This window comes from Cyprinus carpio, chromosome B20 (assembly GCF_018340385.1).
Source record: "Cyprinus carpio isolate SPL01 chromosome B20, ASM1834038v1, whole genome shotgun sequence".
NCBI classification, from domain to species: Eukaryota; Metazoa; Chordata; class Actinopteri; order Cypriniformes; family Cyprinidae; genus Cyprinus; species Cyprinus carpio.
The window spans coordinates 26,413,062-26,439,072 of NC_056616.1; the positions used below are offsets into that span (position 1 = coordinate 26,413,062).

General features: G+C 34.6%; 1 protein-coding gene across 3 annotated transcripts in view; it reads left to right on the forward strand.

Moving 5' to 3' along the window:
* The window catches only part of LOC109113763 (kelch-like protein 29), a 249,645-nt gene that overhangs the window by 81,233 nt on the left and 142,401 nt on the right, over window positions 1-26,011 (forward strand). For 2 of the 3 annotated variants that reach the window (XM_042747377.1, XM_042747376.1), the window contains one exon: window positions 15,454-15,756. In XM_042747377.1, the coding sequence (XP_042603311.1) occupies window positions 15,484-15,756 (273 nt within the window). In that variant the 5' untranslated portion in view covers window positions 15,454-15,483. Of the gene's footprint in view, window positions 1-15,453; window positions 15,757-26,011 lie in introns of those variants that run through there. The other variant, XM_042747379.1, reaches the window with a different exon arrangement.

The window sequence follows — 26,011 nt, forward strand, 5'->3', positions numbered from 1 at the left end:
TTCTGAAGGGTGTTTACTAACTTGGCCCCCTTAGATGCAGACTTCTACTTGACATTTAAACCATTACATTATTATAGTGTGGAGTCGGAGGAAGGTTAATAGGGCTTAGGGTGCCATTTAGGATGGAGCCTAAGTCATGCCACAAGAATCCACAATCCTGATGCAATTGAGAGCAGAAAGGATGAAAACATAATCTCGGATTGTAAATCAAGTAGCTGTTGAGTAGTTTATTTCACGCAGGGCCATCATACTACACCCAGACTTACTGCCCCTACTGAATTAGTTAGTTTTTCCTGTGAATTATTGGTTGGAGACCTAGTGGAAAAAGTCTAATTTGCATTCTAGAGTGAATATTAAGTGGGCGGAACAGAATGTGATTCATGATTCAAAGCAACTGATTTTAATTTCAGAAAGAAACCATTTGGCCTATAAATGGACTGACGCCAGGCAAGAGTGATGTTTCCGACCTTTGTAATGGGATTTTTGCCCCCTCGCGCGTTACGGCTGATCTCATATTTTGCTGAGGAGGTACTGCAGGTTTGATTCATTGCAACCCCATGAGATTTGACACGAGATTGGGGCAGACTGTTTGCATGGATGTGGCTACACCCAATTTGTATGAGGATGTGCTCTGCTTGGCGTCAGGACTCAAGCTGCTATCTGACAAAAGTACAGCTCTGCCGCAGCATCTGTCTTTTTGGATTTCATTGAGATATGATGTTGCTTTTCTGCTATTTTTCCAGACATATTCCCCATCTACCTGCTCTCTGCTGTAATTGTGTACAGTTTTGGACCAGTTGAAGTTTTGTAGGGCATTGAGGAGAAGGTATAGAGTTCTTTATGGTGTTTTCACAGGTGGTTTGGTTATTTTGTCCAAGATGGAGTTTGATTTCTTGCAGGTCCTTTTCCACAGTTTGTTTGTTTTGCTTTTTGCTTATGTTGTTGTTTCTGCTTATGAAGTGTAACACACAGAATGAGAAGATGCAAATAATTTATGGAATCGTTAGCAGTCCAGCTTTGCAAATTAGGCTTTCATAGGAATTTTTCTTTTCACAGTAGTTATTTTCCTAGTGAAGTGGAGTCAACATGTAACTAGTTCTGGCTCAGATCATCTAACTGACATGTAAAGTGAACGTTTTTTTGTTGGTTGGTTGTTGTTGTTGATGGTGATGATGATTTATTAAATGTTTACATATGAATGAATGAATGAATGAATGAATTAATTAATTAATTAATTAATTAATGAATAAACAAATAAACGAATGAATGAATGAGGGATTTATATATATTTTATATAACTTATTGTTTGAGGAGCCATTAGTGGCATTTATTTATTTACTATTTTTGTTATTGTTATTATTATTTATTCATTAAATATTTACATATTAAAATATTATTTATTTTTATTTAATTTTGTTTAATTAAATTTAATGTTGATGTAAATTATTTATTAAATGTGTACATATATTTAAAACATTGACTGGCTGATTGATTGATTGATTTATATGCCAATAGTGGCATTTATTTATTTATTTATTTCCCATTAGTATTTATTCTCATTCTCATTCTCAGTCTCAATCTCATTCTCAATCTCATTCTCATTCTCATTCTTATTCTTACTGTGTTTTTGTTGTTTTTCATTTATTTTATTTTATTTAATTAAATATTCACATATATCTAAGTATATTTATGTATGTATGTATGTATGTATTGCTTAATGTGCTCTTAGTGTATAAGCCCTTTAAATTTAAATTGGTCTAAGTTTGTTCAAGGTGCATAAAGTTCATATCATTTTGCCAGATCAAGAAAGTGCTTGTTTTGTGAGAAATTAGCTTTTTTTTTCTTTTCCATTTCTTCAGCCTACAGTCTCTGCCTTATCAATGCTTGCATTATTTTAAAGTGTATGCTTTTGGCAGAAGCTTTTATCCAGACTGACTGGCAGTGTATTCAAGGTTCTGTATGTATTTTATCAGGCTATGTGTTCCCTGGGATCCATGACCTTGACGTTTCTAGCACTTCTCCCAGTCTTTCTTCCCCTTCCTTATCTTTATATTACTCTCCATTGCTCTCTTTTATAGCCATCACCTGGCTTCAGCCGCAGGGGCTCATGTGATGTGTGCCGTTGGTGTCCAGCTGCAGGCCGAGAGCGAGGCCTGTGGGAAAGCAGACATGCTCCTAAAATAAAGCTCTGTTTTTCTCTCTCTCCTCCCATCTACCACCGCAGAGAGCTACGGTTCACTTCATAATGCCCATCTTCCTCTGTTCATGTGTTCATTTAATTACACAGCCTTCAAAATGTATCACATAATATATCCCAGGATGCATTAGGAGCTCCAAGTGGGGCTAAATAGCGTGCATGCATTCATTCAGACGCACACACGCACACACACTCACTCTGTCAAGTCATATTCAAGTCTCCTCTGCTAATATGACAGCAAATATTCTACCAGCTGGCCCTTTTCATACATCGAAGAGTACAGTTTTTTTCTGCGTCTCTTCACTTTTTACAACACAATGGCTGCTATTCTTTGGTACAGTGGCTTGGCTGGAGAATCTCCCGGGCAATTAATCTGAGCTTTCTCCTCCCTGCCTTTACAGCACTCAAAAGCCTGTGTCTTCATAGAGATATTAAGCGCTGAATGGAAGTGCGGGGCTTTTGCTGTTCGTCTGTGTGTTTGTGTGAGAGTGGCTGTGTTGGGAAAGCTACTTTGAAGCCGTGGCTAGATGACTGACAAGCCGCTCATCATTTTAAGCCAACATGAGATTAGAATACCTTCTTAATGAAAATTATAACATTTCATGAAACATACCAGAATTTTACACCTGAATGGTAAAAAGTAATATTTCATCAAACTGACCAGAATGTTGCATTTTGACTGTTAATGTGTAAATGTATAAATCTAACCAAGCTACCCTAATAAAAATACTAAAAAAAAGGAAAAGAAAAAAAAATACCTGCATTGTATTGACCAACTGAACTGACAGTTGCATTGACCAACGAACAAAAACATGTCTTGAGAATCCAAAAGGATTCACTGCATGATGAAACCTGTTAGAATTCCCCTAAAATTCAAGTTATGAAAGCCAAAAATAACACTGTGTGTGGGTTTTTTATTTTTATGTTTATAAGATGTGATATAGTTAAATAATATAACACTAAAAAGACTACCGTTTCTCAAAAATCAGTGCTTGAGTGTGATCACAAAAGTGATATTATTTTTATACAACAGTTTAACAAACATTTTAGACACAATATTGTATCTTCTTTTCTGTTTCGCAAAAAAAAAAAACCTTTTGGAGCAGAATATTTTTTGGATTCCAGAGCAACACTGCAGTGTTTCATTCCTGAATGAATCTGTTTTTGAACTAATCATTTTAGTCAGTGATTCAATGATCCATTCATAAAGACAGTTGCTTGCTTCATTTCTAAATGAATCAGCCATTTTGAATGAATTGTTTGAATGAATGATTTAATGAATAACTCCTACAGGAGGCTTTAGTGTCAAATTTATTTATCCATGACCGGTCTAATCAGCAGGTACCAGCATAAAAATACACTCAGCAAAATAATGTTTAACTATGTTTATTGAAGAAATTAAAAAAAAAAAAAATCAATATACCATCATGCCTTTGTTTTGTAGTTGCTTAGGTGTTATGAGTATTTTTTTTTTTTTTTTTTTTTTGGCATATTGGTGTGGGGTTGCTAGGGTGTTTTGCGTGGTTGCTAGGTGGTCACCCAACATCAGGTTTTTTTTTTGTTTTGTTTTTTTGCCTGTGTTATCAACACTAAGGTAAATATAGTATGTCTGATAGCTTATAAAAATAATAGCACACTGAGTTTTAGATGTAGGGTTGAGATACATGTGCAGGAATACTGCTGAATGATGATTCAAATGAATTGGTGAATCAGTTTTTATGAATCAATGCATTGAAATGAATCATGCAAATGAACCAGTTTGCTAAAATGAGTCAGGGGCTGTATTGTTGCTTAAAAATATACAGTAGCGTGTTGCTATTGTTATTTTGCAAAGAGCATATAATAAATGTATAGTGCACAGAAAATGTAGTTAAGTTGACAGGTTAGCGATTCCCCAGCACTGGGATTCAGTTTTACAGAGCAGTGTGTTTCTGCCCAACTAACTGAAGCAGACAGCCATGTCCAGTGTGATTTGGCCGAATGAGCTATGAATTGACATCTCGGTTGAGTCTGTTACACCACACGGACATGTTACAACACATAGTTTTACATGTTCGAGCACATTTTCCAGATTTTTCAGGGATTTGAGCTGACACCATTTTCAAGATGTGTTGCTGCAGTCATTAGCTCTGCACTGCTCTGGCAGTTGGGATCAAACGTAATTTGGGAATCTGAAAGCATAAAGGTCTTTTTTATGTCGCTGGATCTACCGGTTGGGTGGCACAAGTGGCCAGAGACTCTTTTGTTGTCGCTCATGAAAGATTTGTCTCAGCGCAGAACAAATGTTTGCCTTGAAGTGACAATTAAGCTATTTATAAGAGAGAATGATGCTTTGTTTCCCTCCAAACCCTCCCCTCTCTCTCTCATATTAAGATTCACAACTCAGAAATCATATTGGCATGGATACAAAAAGCTTTACATTGCAAAAAATAAATAAACAAATGAATAAGTAAATAAATACAAAATGAATAAATTAATTAAAAATGAATAAATAAATAAAAATGAATAATTAAAAAAAATACAACTTATTTATTAGCTTATATTAAATATTATATTAATTAAAATATTTTTTACAATAATAATAATAAATTAATAATATTTATTTCAAATTAAATGAATGCTGCCTCTACTATTACTGCTAGTTATTATTATTATTGATTCACAACTCAATAATAAAAAAAGCTTTACATTGCAAAAAATAAGTGAATAAATAAATGAAAATGAATAACTAAGTAAACATGAATAAATAAATAAAATAATAAGGAATGAATGAATGAATAAATGAATGAATAAATTATTATATTATATATTAAATATTAAATTATTATAATAATTTAAATAAGTGTTTTTTAAATAAAATGTTACATAAATGCTGCCTCTACTACTTCTTTATATTTATTTTAAATTTTTTTATAATGTCACCATACCTTTAAAAATCAGTGTCTCTTTAAAGCATGCAGAATGTGTTTGTTTTCTTTGCATTGTCTCTGACTGTGTTCTGATGATGACAGATTCTTACATTGGGAAGAGAGTTTGATCTCTCTGACTGCTGTTTAAATAAGTAGAATTTAAAGTTTGCATTCGCCTGTTGGAACATGTCTGTATAATTTATTGATAAAAATGTGAGTTTTCACAAACAAAGTGAGAGAAAAACAGGCAAACGTTGTGTTTTTACAAACTGTGCTTTATGCAGGAATCAGATGTGTTGTAGTTTTTTTGTATGTGTTTTTAAGGTTTTGGGGCTCTACTTTCATCAACCCTGCTTTTGTTTGATTTCTTTCTTTATTCCTGCTTCTACAATGTTTTTATTTATTTCAGTGAGATTTATAAATATTAATAAGGAGTGCCATTTGCAGAGATTTCAAAATGCACAGCTCATTTTGTCTTGATGTGTTCCAATAACCAATGCTTGCCCTCCTGCGCGAGTCCTTTGAAAACACACAGCATTTTGCATCTTTAACAGGTTAAAAAACAACAACAAAGCAAGAATTCTTTGGAGGCTGATAAAGATTATGGTTTTGCTCAGATTTTAGACCAAATTGAAAATTAAACAAGATCCATTGCTGGCATAAACTCAGTTGAGTATTACAACTTAAAGTGATATCATTTCAAACCTGTTTGATTAACTTTTTTAAGTTTAGATGGATTGATACATACTGTGACTGTCTAACTCCCCAAAAGCTAAGTAGTAGCAAAGTCCCTTTAAGACAAGTCATGTCACTCGGCGGATGTCTTTGAAACGCCTCTCAGGCATCCAAGTGCAACTCCTATCTCTTAGAATGGGGAAACATCAAATTCTACAAAACTGTTCACTAGGCTTGCGATTAAATTTCATATTTGAAATCACCAAAGAAATCTGATAACAACTGTGCCATAAATGTTGTTTATTTTGCTCAAATAGCGTTATAAAAAGCTTATTATTTATGCTGGATCATGCAGTGCACATGCACAGTCCTGAGCGCACGTCTCAGAATGCTGACTGTTTCTATAGCAACCGGGACACTTAACGGCAGCTGCAGTGATGCGCTGACTTTATCAATTAGCGATTGGCTCCTTCATTCAGAAGGCAGGGCTTCCTGCGATTGAGCGGCAATATTGAGCGTTGCATTTTTCCCCATTTAAAACTATACAGGTGACATGTCTTGGGTATTCTATAGTCTTTGGCAGTAGTAAGTATATTCTTCATAGATGTAATCTGAGGCGACACAAAACAACATGATGGTGAGTAAATGGTAACTATTTTCTTATTTAAAGGGATACTCCGTCCCAAAATGAAAATTTTGTCATTATTCACTTACCCCCATGTCATTTCAAACCCGTAAAAGCTTAATTTGTCTTCGTAGTTCATCTTTGTTCGTCTTCGGGATACTGCTCAGAATTGCCAAAATGGCGCTACGCTGATTTGGAGAGACACAGAGGAGAGGAATTGTTGAATAAAGTCGTTATTTTTGTTTTCTTCGTGTGCAAAAAGTATTCTCGTCACTTCATAAAGTTATGGTTGAATCACTGATGGCAGATGGAGTATTCTGACGATGCTTTTCATACTTTCCTGGACCTTGACACTGTTATTTATTTGTCAGTCTATGGGACAGTCTCAAGTCTCCCTGTTTTCATCCAAAATATCTTAAACTGTGTTCCGAAGATGAACAAAGCTTTAACGGATTTGGAATGACATGGGGGTAAGTGAATAATGACAAGATTTTCATTTTGCGGTGGAGTAACCCTTTAACTATATAGAGTCATTGTATTGCAAAGCAAGGCACCAATAAATAAATGTATTAGTCATGAAAATCACACTGAATCATTCTTCAACCCGTAACTTGAGCCACACGAGTATAGAATCAATAAAGAACTGATGTGATTGTGCACTCAAAGGTGTGTGTATATGCACTATTTTACGCCGTCCTCTCACGTGGCTCATCCAATCGCATTCTACAGCCGGAACTATCAGTTTTATAACGCAGTTTATTTTCCCATATAGGATCATCTCTGTAACGCAGCTGTCCCCTGTGCCTTGGGAGGAACTGAATATCTACACGTTTACTACCGATGCCAGCGCATTACACAACTGCAGACTCTCCTCATTTGCACATTCAGTCAGTGTCAGAATTTGATGATTTTTTTTTTTTTAGCCCGGCGATCCTGGCGAGTGTTAGTGTGTCTGTCAAATGTCACTTTGGTTCATTTAGTTGTTTACAGAGAGCGAGTAACAAGCCTAAAACAGCACCGGTACGGCTCACAGGAGATGATACGGATTTAAACAAGGCCGTTCTTTCTGTCTTTCACTATTTGGAAGTGGAACGTTGCTTGACAGGAAGTCAATCAAATTTATTGCACTTCTAACGTCCCGTAATGGGGCTCTTTAGAGTCTGGTGTTATTTTGATTAAAATGACCCAGTCGGGTCATGAATGTGTGTGTGAATCAATCCAAAGGGGATGTAAAAGCTGTGACGGTCTGTCTGTCTGTGCCCTAGTGCAAGTGTCACTTCTGTTTGAGTGACAGTGCTTTTTATTAGAGCTGTCTATCGATTCAAAATTTATTCATTTAATTATGCCAATGAATTAATCATAATTAATCATGATTATTTGCTGGGAAAAGCCTAAGAGTAAAAATACAGTAAAATCAGCAATATTGTGAAATGTTGTTATGACTGAAAATAGACATTTTTTGCTTTACTATGTCTTAAAATATAATTTATTTCTGTGATGCAAAGCTGAATTTTTATCATCATTACTCCAGTCTCCGGTGTCATGTGAACCTTTAAAAAAATCATTCAAGAGACACTTGTTGTGCACAGTTGTGCTGCTTAATATTTTTGTGGAGACCATATATATATATATACATATATATATATATATTATATTATATATATAGTATATATATATATATATAATATATATATATATATACATATAATATATATATATATATATATATATATATACATATACATATATATATATATATATATAATATACATATATATACATATATATATATATATATATAGTATATTTACATACATACATATACATATATATATATATATATATATATATATATATATATATATATACATATATATATATATATATATATATACATATACTATTATAATACATATACATATATATATATATATATATAGATATATATATACAGATATAGATATATACATATATATATATATATATATCACTATATACATATATATATACATATATACAGATACATATATATATATATATACATATATACATATATATATATATATATATATATATATATGTACATACACGCAAAAATTCAACTCATAAATATAATAAATTACTTAAATCTAAAAAAATATTTTGTAACATTCTAAATGTCTTTACTTTCACTTTTTGATCAATTTGATGTGTGTGTGTGTGTATTTTTATATATACATACAGAATTTACATTTATATATACCGAATTATATATACATTTACATATACAGAATTTGTTGATGAATAGTAAAAAAAATGTGTTGAAAATTACATATTTTGTCACATTATAAATGTCTTTACTCTCACTTTTGATCAATTTAATACATACTTGCTGAAAAAATAATAAAAATATTAGTTATTAATATAAAAAAACTGCCCCCAAACCTTTAGAAACAAGCTGACCACAATATAATACACTATTTTTAAATATTGTAAAAAAAAAAAATCTTGTCAATTCAATCATTGTCTAAACACTAAAAAAATCTTAACTTGGAATAAAATCTAATTTAAAAATGTAATAAAAGCACTAAATCCAATCAAATTTGAAACTTAAAACTTCGCCGCATTTGCAACCAATCATTTGAATGGCGCAGTTTTCTTCAATATTGAATTTGTTTTAATATTCTAAATTATAGAATCTATCTGCATCGGGGGGCATAAGTAATTGCATTATTAATAAATCCCATGTAATCAGTGTGTTTAATTGACAGCTGTAGTTTTCATAAATAAAGGCAGGCAGGTGATGTTTATATTTCTGTGTTTGTCCCTCCCTTCCTCCCTCTCGTTTTTTTCTCTTTTTGTATTGTACCGCATAGTTTATTTTTCCTCTCACACTTCAATTAAGTTGCTCCTGCTCTGTGGCCTTTCGAAGTTCTTCTAAAAATAGCCGCGCGGAGTGAATCTCGAGGCTGTCAGAGCTACAGTGTGAATGATCAGAATCAGTGGATTTCTCTCTCTTTCACTTGTTTCCTCTCTCTCCAAAGAGTACAGCTTACCTCAGCGTGAGACGGGGAATTAAAGATAGTCTTCATCGGCCGCCCCTGGCTGTTTCTGTACCGACAGGCTCTGCGATTATTTCAGATTCACTCACGGTGCCTTGTGTTGTTCTGGCGTAGCTGGAAGTACTGAATCACGAGCATGTGTGTGTGTGTGTGTGTGTGTGTGTGTATCAGTAAATCTTTGGCTGGATTTTTTTAATGTGTACCTATTGTTTGAGTTTTTAGCTTGCAGGGAACGCAAAGCTCAGGACTCGTCAAGCTGTGCTCTGCCGTCTGTTGAAGAACATCGTCGGCTCGTATCATGTCAGGATTCGCTGCTTTGAAGGGAGCGGTTTCAAGGGTTTCTTTTCCTAAAAAACTGTAGCGCTCTGTGCTTCCCTTTCACAATCCCCCAGCATCTGAGAGAGAGAGAGAGAGAGAGAGAGAGAGAGAGAGACGGAGAAAAAAAGCAGCAGATGACAGGAGCAGCACTGACAGAGCCGGAGTGTCAAGTGTTGAGGTTCGGCCCATCTGTGTCTCTCTCTCTCTCTCTCATGCTGCTTTCATTCTCTCAGTCTGACTCTCGTTATCTGTCTCACATTCTCATTCTACCTGTCTTGCTCTTACTGTATTTAGCACGGGAATTGTGACATCTTTTATTTGCCGTTCCAATTTCTGTTGATGATTCTGGGTTCCTTCCATTTCAATTAACCATTCTTTTAGTACTATTCTTTTAAATTAAATAATATATTTAATTTTTAATGTTCGCACAGACTTTGGATGAATAAATCGGCCTCGCTTATCAGTATTGTATGTGCTTATTTGTTCATTTGTTCATTCAGATATCAGGCTACACCAATTATACTGTGTGTTTGATTCACAAATGACTCATTAGAGTGATTTTGTTTATTCACCAAAAAGAACTGAGATAATGTTATCACCAAAAAGAACTGAGAAGGTCATTACTTTTGGGAATCTGTCGTATAGGACTCCTGTGTGTTTGATTCACTAAAAAGAACTGACTCACTAGAGTCATTTGTTTGGGAGTTGGTTCTATTGCACTGGTTGTGCTATATATGTTTGATTCACTAAAAGGAACTGACTTACTAAAGTGATTTATTCAGGAACCAATTTTATTGCATGTGTAGCACTGTATGTGTTTGATTCCCTAAAAAAAGAACAGACTTGCTAGTCATTTGTTCAGGAATTGGTTGTTTCGCATTTTTTTGAATGTACACGTTTGATTCAGTAAAAAGAACAGATTCCTCCGATTCATTCATGAATCAGTTGTTTTGTATTTTTTGGGCTTTATGTTTGATTCACTAAAAGAATGGACTCATTAGAGTAGCCTATTTAATTTGGGAATAGGTTGTATTGCACTAGTTGTGCTGTACGTGTTTGATTCACTAGAAAGAACTGACTCAGTGGAGTGTCAGTTTTTGTTTAGTTATGGTTTATATTGGATTTGTTGTGCTCTGTGTTTTTGATTCACTAAAAGAATGGGCAGATTAGTGTAATTCATTTAGGAATCGGTTGAATCGCACTGGTTTTACTGTATGTATTTGAATCACTAAAAAGAACTGACTCTCTAAAGTTATTTGTTCAGGAATCTGTTGTGTTGCACTGATTGTACTGGAAAGAAACAACTCATTACTCATAAATTCAGGAATCAGATTACACTGATTGCACTCTTGTGTTTGATCCATTCAAATGAACCGACTCATTGGTTTGAGAATCATTTGAATTGCACTGATTGCGCTGCAATCATACTATTCTCACCATCAAACTCTTTCTGTATCACTCACTGCCCCTTCTCACTCTCACTCCCCCTCCTCACCATCTTTCTGACACTCATACTCTTCCTGTCCAGTATATTCCTCAGTATATCTCTCCTGTGGCCTGTCTCAGTTTTTCTCTCTCTCATCCTCCTTTCCATCAGTATTTCTTTGATATTATCTTGATTTGTTGGCCAGTACCTGAACTTCTATGTGTGTTTTGCTTTGACCAACTTTAAGAGTTGTATTTTGGGTTAATTAATCCCATCGCTGCTTTACTCTTTTATTTAGTATATTTTATTTTTTAATATTACACATCCATATACTGTGTAGTAATATGCTGTAATGTCCTCTCTTCTCATTTCTGGTTCTTTTTGCCTTCGTTTTATATATATACTGTGTGTGTATATATATACACACACACACACACACACACACACACACACACACACACACACACACACACATATATATATATAAATAATATGTTTGAATTTATATGAGTAAAATTTAATGAGTAACATTAAATGAATGAAAATAACACATACATCAAAAAAATATATATCACAAAAAAATATATAATAGAAAAGTTATTTTAATGTATTTTTTAATTTGTATTTTCACAATATTACTATTATATTAATATAACTAATAAATTAACTTAAATTGTTTTTATACTATTACAAATTTTTATGTTTATTATTTATTTAATATATTATTATATTAATATATTAGATTATTAATGATTATTTTTTATTTTGTTTATTTATTTGCTTAAAAATCTACCCATCTACCTTTAAATTGTTTTTATATATTAATACAATTATAATATATTAGGTAAATAAATATAAAAAATAAAACAGTTGTTTATTGTGAAATAAAACAATTGAAAATAACTTTTCCATTATATTTTAAAAAGTAATTTATCATGTGATTGCACGCTGTATTTTCAGCAGCTATTACGCTGTGTTATGAGCCAATTATATTGGAGTTGCATTTTTCCTATCTAGAGCAGTTTTTACCCTGTATATGAATCATATCAGGCTGCAAATATAGGTGTGTTTACACAGAGGACAGTGGATCAACAGCGGATCACATGTGAGTGTTGTTTCGCCTGCACGACAGACTGAAAATAAGCCAGAACTGCTGTAGTTTGCCAGTGTAAGGAGATGCTGCAGGAGCTGCTTTTACATGGGCAGCTGCTTTATTTGGATCTGAAGGAAAGGCTTTCCTGATAAAATGTCTGTGTTTACTGCTAGCTTCCTATAGACCTAATGTAGCCCAGCAGATTTACATTTCATGAATAAAAAAGATAAAATAGGCAAAAGTGTAAAACTGATGGCTAAATTTGTCAAAATAACTACAAGTATCTCAATCAGGAATGCACTTCTCATCATAGTTCCCAACATTTGCAGTGATTTAAAGCCAAAACTAATAGACATTTTCTGTTCGGTTTTTCAGTGCATTGCATGTATGGAATATTTATGATCCATGTGGGTCTAGAGTGAATCTACAGAGGCATCTATATAACTGTGCCAATCTGTTACAAGACATGAATAATTAATGTGGTGCTTTTAACGTGCAATGCAATTATGGCAGTGGTGTCATTAGCGGGTACTGTACTCTGTATGTGTGTTCGTGTGTGTGTGTGCTTATATGTGTGTGATTTTAGTTTAGTGTAATTACAAGGGATGGATTGAAGATCTCATTTGTTGTTGAGAAGCAGTCACGCAGGGCTTCTCTCTGTCATCAGACTAGAATATTATTCCATCATAATGCTTTATCTGCAGCACCTTACATCTCTTGAATCATGGGAAATATACAGACATGGCCTAACGTGAAGAATAGAGTGGCATTGATAGCTAAAGAAAATAATTTTTGGCATCTCCAACTACAAAACTAGTGAATATATATATATATATATATATATATATATATATATATATTGTATTATTTGTGTGTGTGTGTGTGGTGTGTGTGTGTGTGGTGTGTGTGGTGTGTGTATATATATATATAATAGATATATATTATATATATAATATATATATATATAATATTTGTGTGTGTGTGTGTGTGTGTGTGTGTGTATATATATACATAGTAAATATTTGTGTGTGTGTGTGTTTGTGCTATAATATATATATATATATATATATATATATATAATTTGCGAAATATATACTGTATGTGTGTGTCTTTATGTATACATACACACACACACACACACACACATACAGTTTGTGTTATTTACAAATACTGCATGTGGTTGCAACTATTGGAAATATGTGAAAGAAATTCATGAGATTTTACTTCATGAGATTTGTTTTATTAATGATTATTTTAAAACAATTTTTATTATTCTTTCTACCTCAATATTATTTAATTCCTTATGATTTCTTTCAATATGAATGTGCTGATATTAAGAGAAGCCTTTGTAGGTCCTGATTATTTCTAGCACATACTGTTTACTCTTTTTGGTCGAAAGCCACAACACCGAACAACAGCTCTAGTAAACCTCATTCCACACTTCTGTCTTGTTTAGCTGACTCCAATATAAAACCGCTAGCCAAAGCGCAATAAATCCTGAATTTGTTGCAGAACAGCAGAACAGCCAAAAGTGGCTTATTTTACTAACAGCTTAATCTGTTCCCACACGTACAAAGAGAGAAACTAATAATGCTACTCCCAACCTCAGGTCTCCAGAGTTATTACATGTGGATGTCAGTGGAGGACGACGACAAGATAAAGAAGCCGTTGCAAATAATGGAAAATTAGGTTAGCACAGGCGCTAACGCAGCGCTAAAGCCAACCTGGTGCTGCTTCATTGTTTTCTCATAGCATGTCCTGCTTTGCTATCAGCAATAAAGCCCAATAAAACTGCGGATTAGATTAATTAAAATCACAAGGCCTTGGAGCCATACAATTTTAGTCGTTAGGAGAACTCGGAATAGTTGGATGGATCCCTTAGCCATCTGGAAGAGTGCAAGTTTTCCTGTAAACTTGTGTTTTTTTCTTGTGGGTCTTGTGAATAAACACTAATTATCTCGTTTTTCCTCTAATAAAGGCTGGCAGAGGCTGGATTAGAAAAAGTAGATGGGTTATTTATCATGTGTGTGAAAACATGCATTGCTCAAACATACTGTATGCAAATCCAAGTGATCTATAAAAGGCTCAGCTGAGGGATGGTCATAATTTGTGTACAGGATTGTTTGAAATCATTTTACACAATAAATGTTGAAATGGTTTAGGATTAGTTTACTCTGTAAATTAGCATACAATAGTTGGAAACAAAAAAAAATATTTCTGATGGTTTTTTTTTTCATATTTAAAGATCAAAATTCCATGTCTGGAAGTATTTGGAAATTTCTATATTTATTTTATGTTTAATATTAAGAGTTTAGAATTGTATTTTTTTGTAAAATATGTAATATTTTAAATTATATACATTTATTTTTTTTTCTCATTATTTGTTCATTTTTCATTTATTTATTTGTTCGTTTTCTGTTTTAACTTATATTATTTATTAAATGTTTATTTGAATTGTTTTTTATTTTATTTTTTTATCGTAATTTATGTTTTTATTTTAGATTATTTTTACTTTATGCATTTGTTTGTTTAATTCTAACTGATTTTTAATTAAGTTATGTTATTAAGTTTTTTATGTATTTGTTTTTCTTATTTTATTATATTTTATTATATTATTATATATGATTTTTTTTATATTTTTATTTAATTCAAATTTATTTGGTTAGTTATTTAATTTAAAATTATTTTTAATGTAGATGTATTTATTTAATTAAATGTATGTATTTGTTTGTTTTTGCATTTTCTTAAAGTCGATTTATTTATTAAATTTGAATGTTTTTTTTATATATATATATATATAAATTTAATTTATTTATTTGTAAGCAATTCTTTGGTCTATCTAAAAAGTGACCAATGACACATCTTACACGTATGGGAGTCTCCAAAAGTTCGCCCGCACAGAAAGGAGCTGCGCTCAATCACACGCGAGCCTGTTTTTCGGTATTAAAAGCTTATGTGTTATTTTTACCCTCAGCTGAAGCAATGCCAGTCTAAAATTTATCCTTTTTTTAACTACTGTCTGGCAGATATTGAGATGTCTGCAGCGAGTTTTGTTGTGTTGCACGTCAAACCTGCCAAGTAACTTGATTTGTTTGGTGCAGTCTATTTCTATCTGCGCTTTGACAGGGTATAATCAATGCTATCGCTTTCTTTGTGTCCTCTCTTGCAGACAGCGCTACGTATCCTCTAAGAGGAAGTGATGTCACGACACCACCACCGCTTTGAGAGAGACTACAGAGGCCCTTGGGACCGTCGTGAGCGCGCCAGCAGCCTTCACAATGGCGTGGGCAACAGCACCTGCTCCTCGGTGCCCCCTGTGGCCAACGGCAACAACCGCCCAGGACTCCTCCCACTCCCGGTCATCCCATCCCTGCTTCCCACCCCCGTGACCATCGCCGTCACGTCGGCCAGCAACGAGCTCGCTGCCAAGCGCTCGGGAGCCATCGCGTCCGCCACGGCACCTGTCGTAAAGGTAGAAGCTGCGAAATCCGCATCCAGATCACTACAAGGCTTTTCCATTTTGCTCACGCTGCCAGATTGCTTCATTTGGTCCTGCTCTTCTTCTCCTCGCTAATTTTCTCTTTCTTTTTGCAAATGAGAAACTCTGAGCAATGGGCCGAATTGAGCCTGAGCCCGTGGCTCTGTCGAGTCTGATGTGGGCAGGAAATAAAACGCGTCAGCTAGCTGTTTGAGTCGAGATGAATGGCATTGTGGAGAATTAGTTCAAGGAATGAGAAACGCATGAACTGTTGTTTCACTCTTCATGCCGTTTAATCAGATTAGCTTCTGTTTCACTTAGATTTCATGCATAAAGACAGTTTACCAGCTACTTGCCATTCGGCTTTCGCAGCCCACGCTCTTATAAGGCCATGATTGACGTGACCTTTGTTCCAGATCTGCAAAACATACGCATTTTGAAGGTATTGTTCACTTGAGGTCTCGTTAATGGCTGATAGGAGGTGTTTGTACGTTAGTGTAGCGACTTGCCGGACATGCACGAGGTCGTTTTCGGGGTAATTTCTCTTGTTTTGAATCAGTCGAGTCTCCCGGCAGAAGGGCTTGCCAGCTTTTCTCTATCTCGCTCGAATCCCACTTCAGGGAGCGATACAACCTCAAAATCTTGGCTTCTCCAACTAGAGCTACTGTCATCTCACATCGGAGCTTTTTGTTTGAACTTTTGCGCTTGAGTGAATTCCGTGGGACTTCTTTGGCCGGAAAGCTTTGTGAGTATGAAATCAAATGCTTTAGCTTTATGCAGATTGTATTAACACTAACCCTGTGGGCGAACACCAGCAGTTGGACGCTGACCGCTGAGTTCTGCTTTGACTTTGACTTTGACATGTCCCTCTGATGCATGTTTTAGTATACAGAAATCAACTTATTAATCTAAAAAAATAGTCTTTTGTAAATCAGCTGGCTGCACTACAAGTTACTATTCTTTAAAAAACGACTTTTCAGAGCTGTAAATAAGATTATTGCAGTATGCTTCGCAACTAGCAAGTGTTTCAAAGTAAATCATACACCATTGTTTGTGTACAATATGAACTTTTAGATGTTATAGTTTATTCAGAACAGCATGTCTCTGTCTTTTAAACTATGAGGGTTTTTTGAATGGATGAATCATGATTATGATGACAGAATTGCAATTATGCTAAATAAAATTGTGGTCAAATTGAAAGCAGCAGTGTTTAGCTGAAAATGAGACTCTTTGAATCAGTGAGTCATTCCTTTTGGAACTGATTCATTTAAATGAACTGTCTGAATGAACTGATTCACTGAAATTCATTCTAGAAACCACAGCTAAAAAATGTTTAGAAATATTGGGAAAATACATAAACATTATGTTTTTAAATCATTATAAATGAAGTTAAGTGGGCTTTCTTGTCATTCCACTGTATGTGGAGAGCATTTCAGTTTCTAATTTTAATTAAATGTGTTGATGCCATTTCTTTGTAATTATTTGTTAAATTTGCTAGTGATTTCTAAGTGAAAAGTGTTTTAGACTATATCATACACTGGTTTAGAAACCGCAGCTAAAAAAAGTTTAGAAATATTGTGAAAATACATATCATAATTGTGCATAATTGTGACTACATCACGACAAATTAAATCAAGACAAGTGAGCTTCATTGTCATTCCGCTGTATGTGGAGACATGCAAAATAGTTTCTGAAGTGTTCTGAAAATACCTGTGGAAATACTTCTTTATAAATGTTTTTGACACTTCTACATCATGACAAATTAAGTAGTTTCAAAAAAAGTCCTAACTTTGAAAATAACTGCAATGTGAAATCATTTCAAAATAACTACCTTCCTACAGCTACAACTAGAGCTGTTATTCAGGTTCATGTAACCAATAGCATATTTAGAGTTCAGAATGGCATTTTCTGAAGATAAAATGAAAGACATCAATATTATTATCTATAAGCAAACTACTGTGTAAAAATGTATGGTCAACATTTTTTTTAATAATAATTATATTTTATTCTGCAAAAATGCATTAAATTTGTTAAAAGTCTATGTAAATACCTTTATTACATAATATTTCCATTTCAAATAAATGCAGTTCTTTTGAACTTTCTATTCACCAAAGAATCCTGAAAAAAAAAAAAAAATCCACAAAACATTTCCACAACTGTTTTCAGTGCTAATAGTATTAATAAATGTTTCTTTTGCAGCAAATCAGCATATTAGAATGATTTCTGAAGGATCGTGTGACACTGAAGACTGGCGTAATGATGCTGAAAATTCAGCTTTGCATCACAGGAATAAATTACATAAAAAAATATATTCAAATAGAAAATAGTTATTTTAAATTGTAATATTATTTCACAATATTACTGTTTTTGCTGTATTTTGGATCAAATAAATGCACCTTTGTTGAGCTTTTAAAAAGTAGTGTACATGGAAGAATGCTTTCACAACGTTGTGTTAGTTGCATTCTTCACAAATGTTTTCAATTTCTGTTTTCCACTGGAAAAAAATAGCAGCGAAAAGGTTTGGAACGACATGAGAGTGAGTGAATAATGACAGAACTTCTCTTTTATGTTAGCAGCATTGCTACTTTTAGTTAGTTAGTCTCCAGCACTGGAGGGAATGTGTTTACCTCGGCTTTCTTTAATTATTGCCTGAAGGAAACTCATCAGAACACGGTAGAGTCTTGAGGGACCGACACTTTCTCTGTCATCTGTCATCAAAGTCTCCATGTTGTTCTGCCCACGGTCCAGCTCATAGATGCTTTTCAGATAAATATAAAAGCAAAAGCGGCAGAAAGACATGAGAAGGAAAGAGAAGGTTTTATCTAACGTCTTTCGTCTTTCCTTGCTTATGACATGGATGTCTAATAAGGCGAATTGTGTGTGTGTAGTTAATGACTCTCAGTGCTGCATATTTATCTGGAATGTGTTTGTTTTTAACCCTGACAGGTATGAGGTGTGTGATTGAGTTTGTGTGGCTGATTTACAGTGTAATGTTTGTGAGTCTGTTTTTGTGTGCAAGACAGATCGGCGTCTAATTAGAGAGATGGAAAGGGACCCTTGCGTCGGCTCACATGTCTTTTTGTGACAAACTCTACACAGCAAACAATACATAGTGCGGCTACTGTAACTTTAAGAGGCCCATCTGCCTGAGCTGTCTGTCTTGACTAACAACACTTCAGAACCAACAAACGACTCTTAATTGAACTAGAGGTGTGGCAGCTTATTTATTTGCCTCCTCTTGTAATTAATTTTGTTTGTAATGCCTTTGTTTATTTATTTATTCCCCCGAGCGTAACCGCAAATCCACAGCTGCTGACAGAAACATTTTTTCATAAATCCAGCACTCAGGAGTGCTTGAGAAAGTTTATTATAGTCTGTTTAGAGCAGGGGGCCATAAGGAAGCCTCAGCAAACTTTTAAGGGGCAAGATGATTGGAAATCATTTAAAATCAAGGCTAAAATAAGTTAAAGCAATTAAAAAAAAAAAAATCAAGACATTTATTATTTTAATTTACTCTCTCAACACCTTTTTAAAAGAGTGATTTCTAGTCCTGGAAAAGCCATATAAATTAAATCAAATCTTATAATTCCATTGCCATGTTTTTACATTTTATGAAGTTATGAATTTTCTATATGTCACAAGCTCTAAATATTTTTTTAGTTTCGTGAGAAAAAAAAAAAAAAAAAAAAATATATATATATATATATATATATATATATATATATATATATATATATTTTTTTTTTTTTTTTTTTTTACAAATCCTTGTCCAGTACACTTGAGCCATGCACTAATTGGTGGCCTTGGAATCCAAAACACAAAAAACTAGAGAACCACTGGATTAGAGAGTCACACTAGAAAGATGCACTAATTATTTATATGTATTACTAATAAAAAAAAAGTTTCGCTTTCACAAAGAAACACAACGTCTCCACAACAGGGGGATGGCAACAGGAACAGCGAGAATAAAAGTTACGTCTTCTTTCTTTGCCGTGAATATTTGGGCGGCGTTATGCAAATCTTCCCACATAGTGACGTAGACATGTGGGGGCGTGTTAGAACGAGCCGTTTCAGGGGGAGTGGACGAGTCTTAACTTTTATAAAGAATATCTCTTTGGATTTGAGACTTTAGTCTTTGCAACTTTACAGATCTTCTTTATAAACTAAGAGCTTGTAACACTCCAAAGAGAAAGGAAAAATTGGAATCGCATCAAATTACCCCTTTAAATTAAACGAACACATTCAAGTAGAAAGACTGAAATAGTATTTTCTTGTAAAATTGACAGGGTAAAAAAATAAACTTTTTTTTTTTTGCAACGTGCTGAACATCTTTTATTTACTGTCCTTGTAAATTGATCCTATGATTGACTTACAGAACTTTGACTAGTTTGCTTTGCACAAATGCACACTCAACGATTTCTGTGTGGGTGTCACTAAGAAAGGATTGAATGCTGACTCAGTCAGTGCATCTGCTTCTGAATGTCGCGTAGTTGTTGTGATGAAGCCATTTTAAAGAAGCTGAACAGCAGGCCTGGACTGACCATCGGGAGCACCCAGAGAAATCCTGGTGGCCTGCCAGTTGATTTATGTACCTTCTCAATGTACCAAAGTGATCATTTCTGATTTTTTTTAATGATTTTAAATATCAGTAGCACCACATTATTATCATCATTCAGAATGCTGTGCTAAAGGAAATCGATATCAATTGTAAAGTTACATAAAAAAATTTAGCAGAGATAGATATTCACAAGAATTTATTGTACAGAGAGGGAGGGAGCTAGAGCAGACAGCAACACAAAAATAATATGAGTAACAGGCTCACAGCCTAATAATTCAATACTGTATTAGACTTTTTCAACAAATATATTGTACTAATTTTGACATTTAGGTACTTTAGAAATTGTGTTTCAATACACTAGTCAAAAGATTTTGATCAGTAAGTCTCTTTTGCTCACCAAGCCTTCATTTATTTGATCCAAAATACAGCAGAAACGCTAATACTGTGAAATAGTTTTACTATTTAAAATAACCGATTTCTATTTGAATATATTTTAAAATGTTATTTATCAAAACCACACATAGACTTCATATGATCTGTATCACTTTATGTTGATATCCTGTTGTATGTTGAAAATATGAAATAGTATGATCTGATAGCCAAATGGACGAAATTGTATGCTCTCTCCCAGTTATGCTGCATTTCAAGACACATCACTCTGAGATTACCTGCAAGATACCAACCATCGCACACAGCTTGAGTCTGTTTCCTACTCCATTATCAGTTAAATGCCTGAATCACGGGTTAACCTGGGTCACCTCGCAGCGCTGTTCAGAGCCATTTGCACATCGCAAATTGATGAAAAGCAAGTGTTTTCTATTGGCAAAAGCAATTTCATTCTCTTCTGGTGCATGACACATAAGCAGCCGTTTGTGCTGATTATGTTTGTTTACAGCACAGCATTGTTGAATTCTTGATTCTGATTGGTTGACGGGGGTTTTGAGGTTGTTGATTCATTTTCTGTTCTTTGTGACAGGATTGTTGACGCCATTGCAGTTCTGTATCACTTTTCAATGTTTCTTTCTAACTAATAACAGTGGCGTCGGGCAGGATGCTTGGTTGGTGAAGTCAGCAGGGATGAAAAAGTGAATAATGTCTTGAGATAAACATGTTTAATAGACATGTGCGTTTGATAACCGTAGCTTAAGTGGAGTAATTGACTCTTGAATTCTTGAAATGCAATGTTTCGCCTTTAATTATTCCTTACCAAACCTGTTTGTGTATATAACATTCATACACGAGACCCAAGAACTTTTTGTACAGGACAAAATCCAATAGATTTCTTTAGTATCCATGCAATATCGCATTTCTTTCTCTTAACAGGAGCACATGATTGGATTTAACCAGAAGGGATGTTATTATGAATTTTTCAGAAATCCAGTGGAAATGTGCAGCTGCGTGTGTGTGTGTGTGTGTGTGTGTGTAGTAGTAGTAGTAATGCCCTTGCCGAGTGAAAATCCTCACAGCTCTGATTAAAATGTTTATCTCTGTCTTCAAGGGATATCGGTCATGTTTTCATATGATGAAATGTCTTCATCTTTGTGTCCGTAAATATTGACCTTTCACAAAAGCCTGATGAGGCAATTAATCATAAAGAACAGTGGCTTCAGATATGAAACACTATGAGGGAGATATTTGAATATGAATTAATGGCCAAGAATTGTAATTGGAATATAGTAGTTTGTGTGTGTGTATATGTGTGTGTGTGTATGTGTGTGTGTGTGTGTGTATAACCTATTATAGATAGATAGATAGATAGATAGATAGATAGATAGATAGATAGATAGATAGATAGATAGATATTTTTGAATGTAGTTCAGTGGCATTCTTTTTTTACATTTGTCTTATAAGGATAATTCTTCCACAATAAATAAATAAATAAATAAATATATAAATGTATATAAATATATAAATAAATGGATGTCACCATGTCTTCACCCACCTTTTGCCAATGTTTTATTTTTTTGTATGTTTTTTTTCAACATGCAATTTCCATGCAATAGAAGTCAGTGTTAACCAGAACTTCACTTTAATTGTCTAAATACTTTTTGGTGTTGCTGTGTGTAGACTATTTGGATTAACACACTGCTTCTAACTATAATTTTCCAAAAACTTTTCAAAAACTAGGCTATGTTGTTTTTGCAAGTGCTGGCATTTTCTTCAGGAAATGCAAATGTAGTTGTTTTGTAGTACCGTTTTGGAAAAGCACTTTTACATTTGCCTGTGCCAAATCCAATTGGCCACAACTGCTTGCAACATGTTTCTATGGATTTAAAAACAAATTCACTTTTGCCATTTCAGTTTTGCACCTATTTATCAGCAGCTTCGTTTGAAGGCTAGATCTCATAGCTGAATAAACATGCATTTTTCACAACATAAGTGAGGGAAAATTTACGCAGAATGATGTGAGGGGCAGTTCATATCAATATGAGTGCCAAACTTCAAGTCTTTAGCTCTCCCTCACACATTTCAAGGGTGTTGTGTACTACAGTGTGCATATTCAGAGAGAGAGAAAGCCGACCAGCTGCAAGTGTGGAGCAGAAAATGAATGAAAGAATGATGGAAACAAAGCATCTCTGAGCCAAGGGCGGCTCAGCGGGGAGACGTGAACTTTGGTTGACTTGCAACCTTTACTGTAAAGTTGAACAGAAGTGTTGTCATTGAGATGATTTCATTTGAGAAATGCGCTGGAAAAAATTTCTTTATGATCCCTCAGAATTATGCAGATAAACTGACAAATGTTTAATGCTAATTCCCAGCATGAGGTTTTGTAGAGGAATCACTCCAATGAAAATTGCACTAAGAGCTTAAAGTTCAACCAAAAATGAAAGCACTGTTGTAATTCGCTGTCAGTGTTTTGCTCTGTGGTGGTTGCTGTTTCCATGCAGTCACAATAAATGGGGAAGATTTCAAGTGACTTGTATCACAAATGACTTGTAGTGTTTCGAGGCCATGTAATGTTTTTGTGTGAAGAACAGACCAAAAGAAAGTTATCAGCTGAAAATCGTTTTTGATGATTCAGTGATTCATTGATGAATTGAACTCATTCAGTTTACTCACTCATTGATTATTTGGTCTGAGGAACAGACCAAAATAAAAGTTGTTAAGTGAATAAGAAGTAAAAGCTTTGTTCGTCTTCGGAACACAATTTAAGATATTTTGGATGAAAACCGGGAGGCTTTGTGACTGTCCCATAGACTGCCAAGTAAAATACACTGTCAAGGTCCAGGAATGTATGAAAAGCATCGTCAGAATAGTCCATCTGCCATCAGTGGTTCAACCGTAACGTTATGAAGCGACGACAATACTTTTTGTACGCAAATAAGACAAAAATAATGACTTTATTCAACAGTTTGTCTCCTGTGTCTCTCCTCGCATCACCGTAGTGCCATTTTGGAGAATATGAGCTGTATGCAGGCAGCTTACGCTTTTCTGTGTCAGTCTGTGGGACAGTCACAAGCCTCCCGGTTTTCATCGAAAATATCTTAAATTGTGTTCTGAAGACGAACAAAGCTTTTAAAGGTTTGGAACGACATGGGGGTAAGCGATTAATGACAAAATTTTCATTTTGGGGTGGAGTATCCCTTTAAGGTATTTTTTGTCTAATTTGTTTTCTTTGTTCAATTATCTGTGAGCTCAATCGGTGCATTGAGGAGGCACCTCCCATATCAAACTGGGTTTTAAGTTTAATAACACAGCAGCTACCCTTCATTACCAAGATTCGCTGAAGGTCAAAAAACACGCGGTCTCTGCGGTTTCTGCCTGCTTCAGTTACGTTCCTGTAAACACATTCAACAAGAAGCAAATGAGAAAGTGGAGACTCATGGTGTCCTGGCTTCTTCTGAGATTATACATCACAGGTTACAGATTGCGTTCATTTCCTCTTGATATTTACCGCTCGTTTATTTCTCTCAGGGGAGTGAGGAGAAAAAGTGACGACATGGCAGTGGCATTTGAATCATTAGTCCCCAGTGCTGTCTATCGCTCTATGCCATTTAAATCTCGAACGGGAAGGGGCTAAAAACCCGGCTCCTCTTCAGAAGTCATGAAGATTAAATATTAATGGCTTCCTGCTTTTTAGTGTTCTGGCCTTGAATACTCAATTTACTATTCATATGTTGATTATAAAGAAGCAGAAGGCATTTTTGAGGGTCAAAATATGGGCCCTCTGTGTTGATCTTCTCATCTTTTTCTTCCATGTTTTTAAATTGTTAATAACGCGGCACCTGAATGAAGCCGACCCTCTCGTCTAAGATTGTTAATAATAAGATCGTCATTTAAACGGCTTCAACAACTACATTAACCTCCCAGAAAATAAGATTTATTACATGTTTCAAGCTCACAAATGCCTTTTTTGCTGGGTAAAATCACATTTTAATGTGAATTTTCCAAATAGGCAGACAAAATACAGCCGGTCTCATAAAATGTCATTTGACGCAAGTAAGTGTTGTAGAGCTCTTGTGGTCAGCTCTTATTTACCAAGAAACTCATTTGAAAGTTGGTATGTATGACTGAACGATTAGCTGTTTGCCCTGGTTTTTTCTTTCCATGTTCTGCTTTTCTATTTATACATGATCCAACCCTCATGTCTGTATTTTCTTCATTTAAAAAGAAATCCTTCCCTATATGAATCCGATTTCGTGTCTCGTCTTACAGAAGCTTAAGATTGGCTTGCTGCAATTGTACTCTTGAAGCTATGATGCTAATGTAAACTCCTAACCGTGTGTGTGCATAAGTCTGATAGTGTTACATCTTGAGTGTCTGGGATCTTTTATTGATGAGGTCCCTTTTTTGAAGACTTGCATTTAAATGCATATCTTTGTTCTGTTTCATTCATATCTTTATAGAAAACCAACTTGACGTTCTTCAAAACGTTTTTTTTTTTCTTTATTAGAGTTGAATGGAGGAAAGAGGCCATTGTTCCTGAGACAATGAGAATTTGATGTGTTGAGGTCAAACGTTTTTTCAACATGTACAATGAAGATAAAACACAGAAACTGTGAATAGATATTTTCCAGACAAGGACTATCTGCGCTAAACATTACTGTTTTAGTATGCTGTATAAGTGGAGGGTTTTGGTGGGAATGTTTGGAGGACTTATTACATAGCGTTCCTCAACAGTCCTCAGGAGACACAATGCTGTAAATGTACTGTACGGAATTTCCAAACCAATTACGGTTCCCGTGCCGCCTCCTGTCTTAAACATGAATTACAGGTTCTGACTGTGCCTTGTGGGTTTGGATCCATGAGATTTCTTTCCACCGTGTCTTTGTTCAAAGGCAGTTCCAAACGGCTCCGGTGCCTTTTCGGTTCAATCCCAAATTAATTTGTTTGATCTGTTGCCACATCAAAGACATTTAAGCCCAGTTGGCCAGTAATTGTACACAGTGGGCAGTGTATTTTCTGTTGGTCGCCATTGAATACATTTTTAAAAAATACTTTTGTAATGTTGTGTAATATATAAAATATAAATACATTACATTTATGCATTTAGCAGACGCTTTTATCCAAAGCGACTTACAGTGCATTCAGGCTATCAATTTTTACCTATCATGTGTTCCCGGGGAATCGAACCCCCAACCTTGTGCTTGTTAACATAATGCTCTACCACTTGAGCTACAGGAGCACATCAAATCAATGAACTCAAATATAAATGGAAAATATCTATTCCTATTAATTTATGTACATATA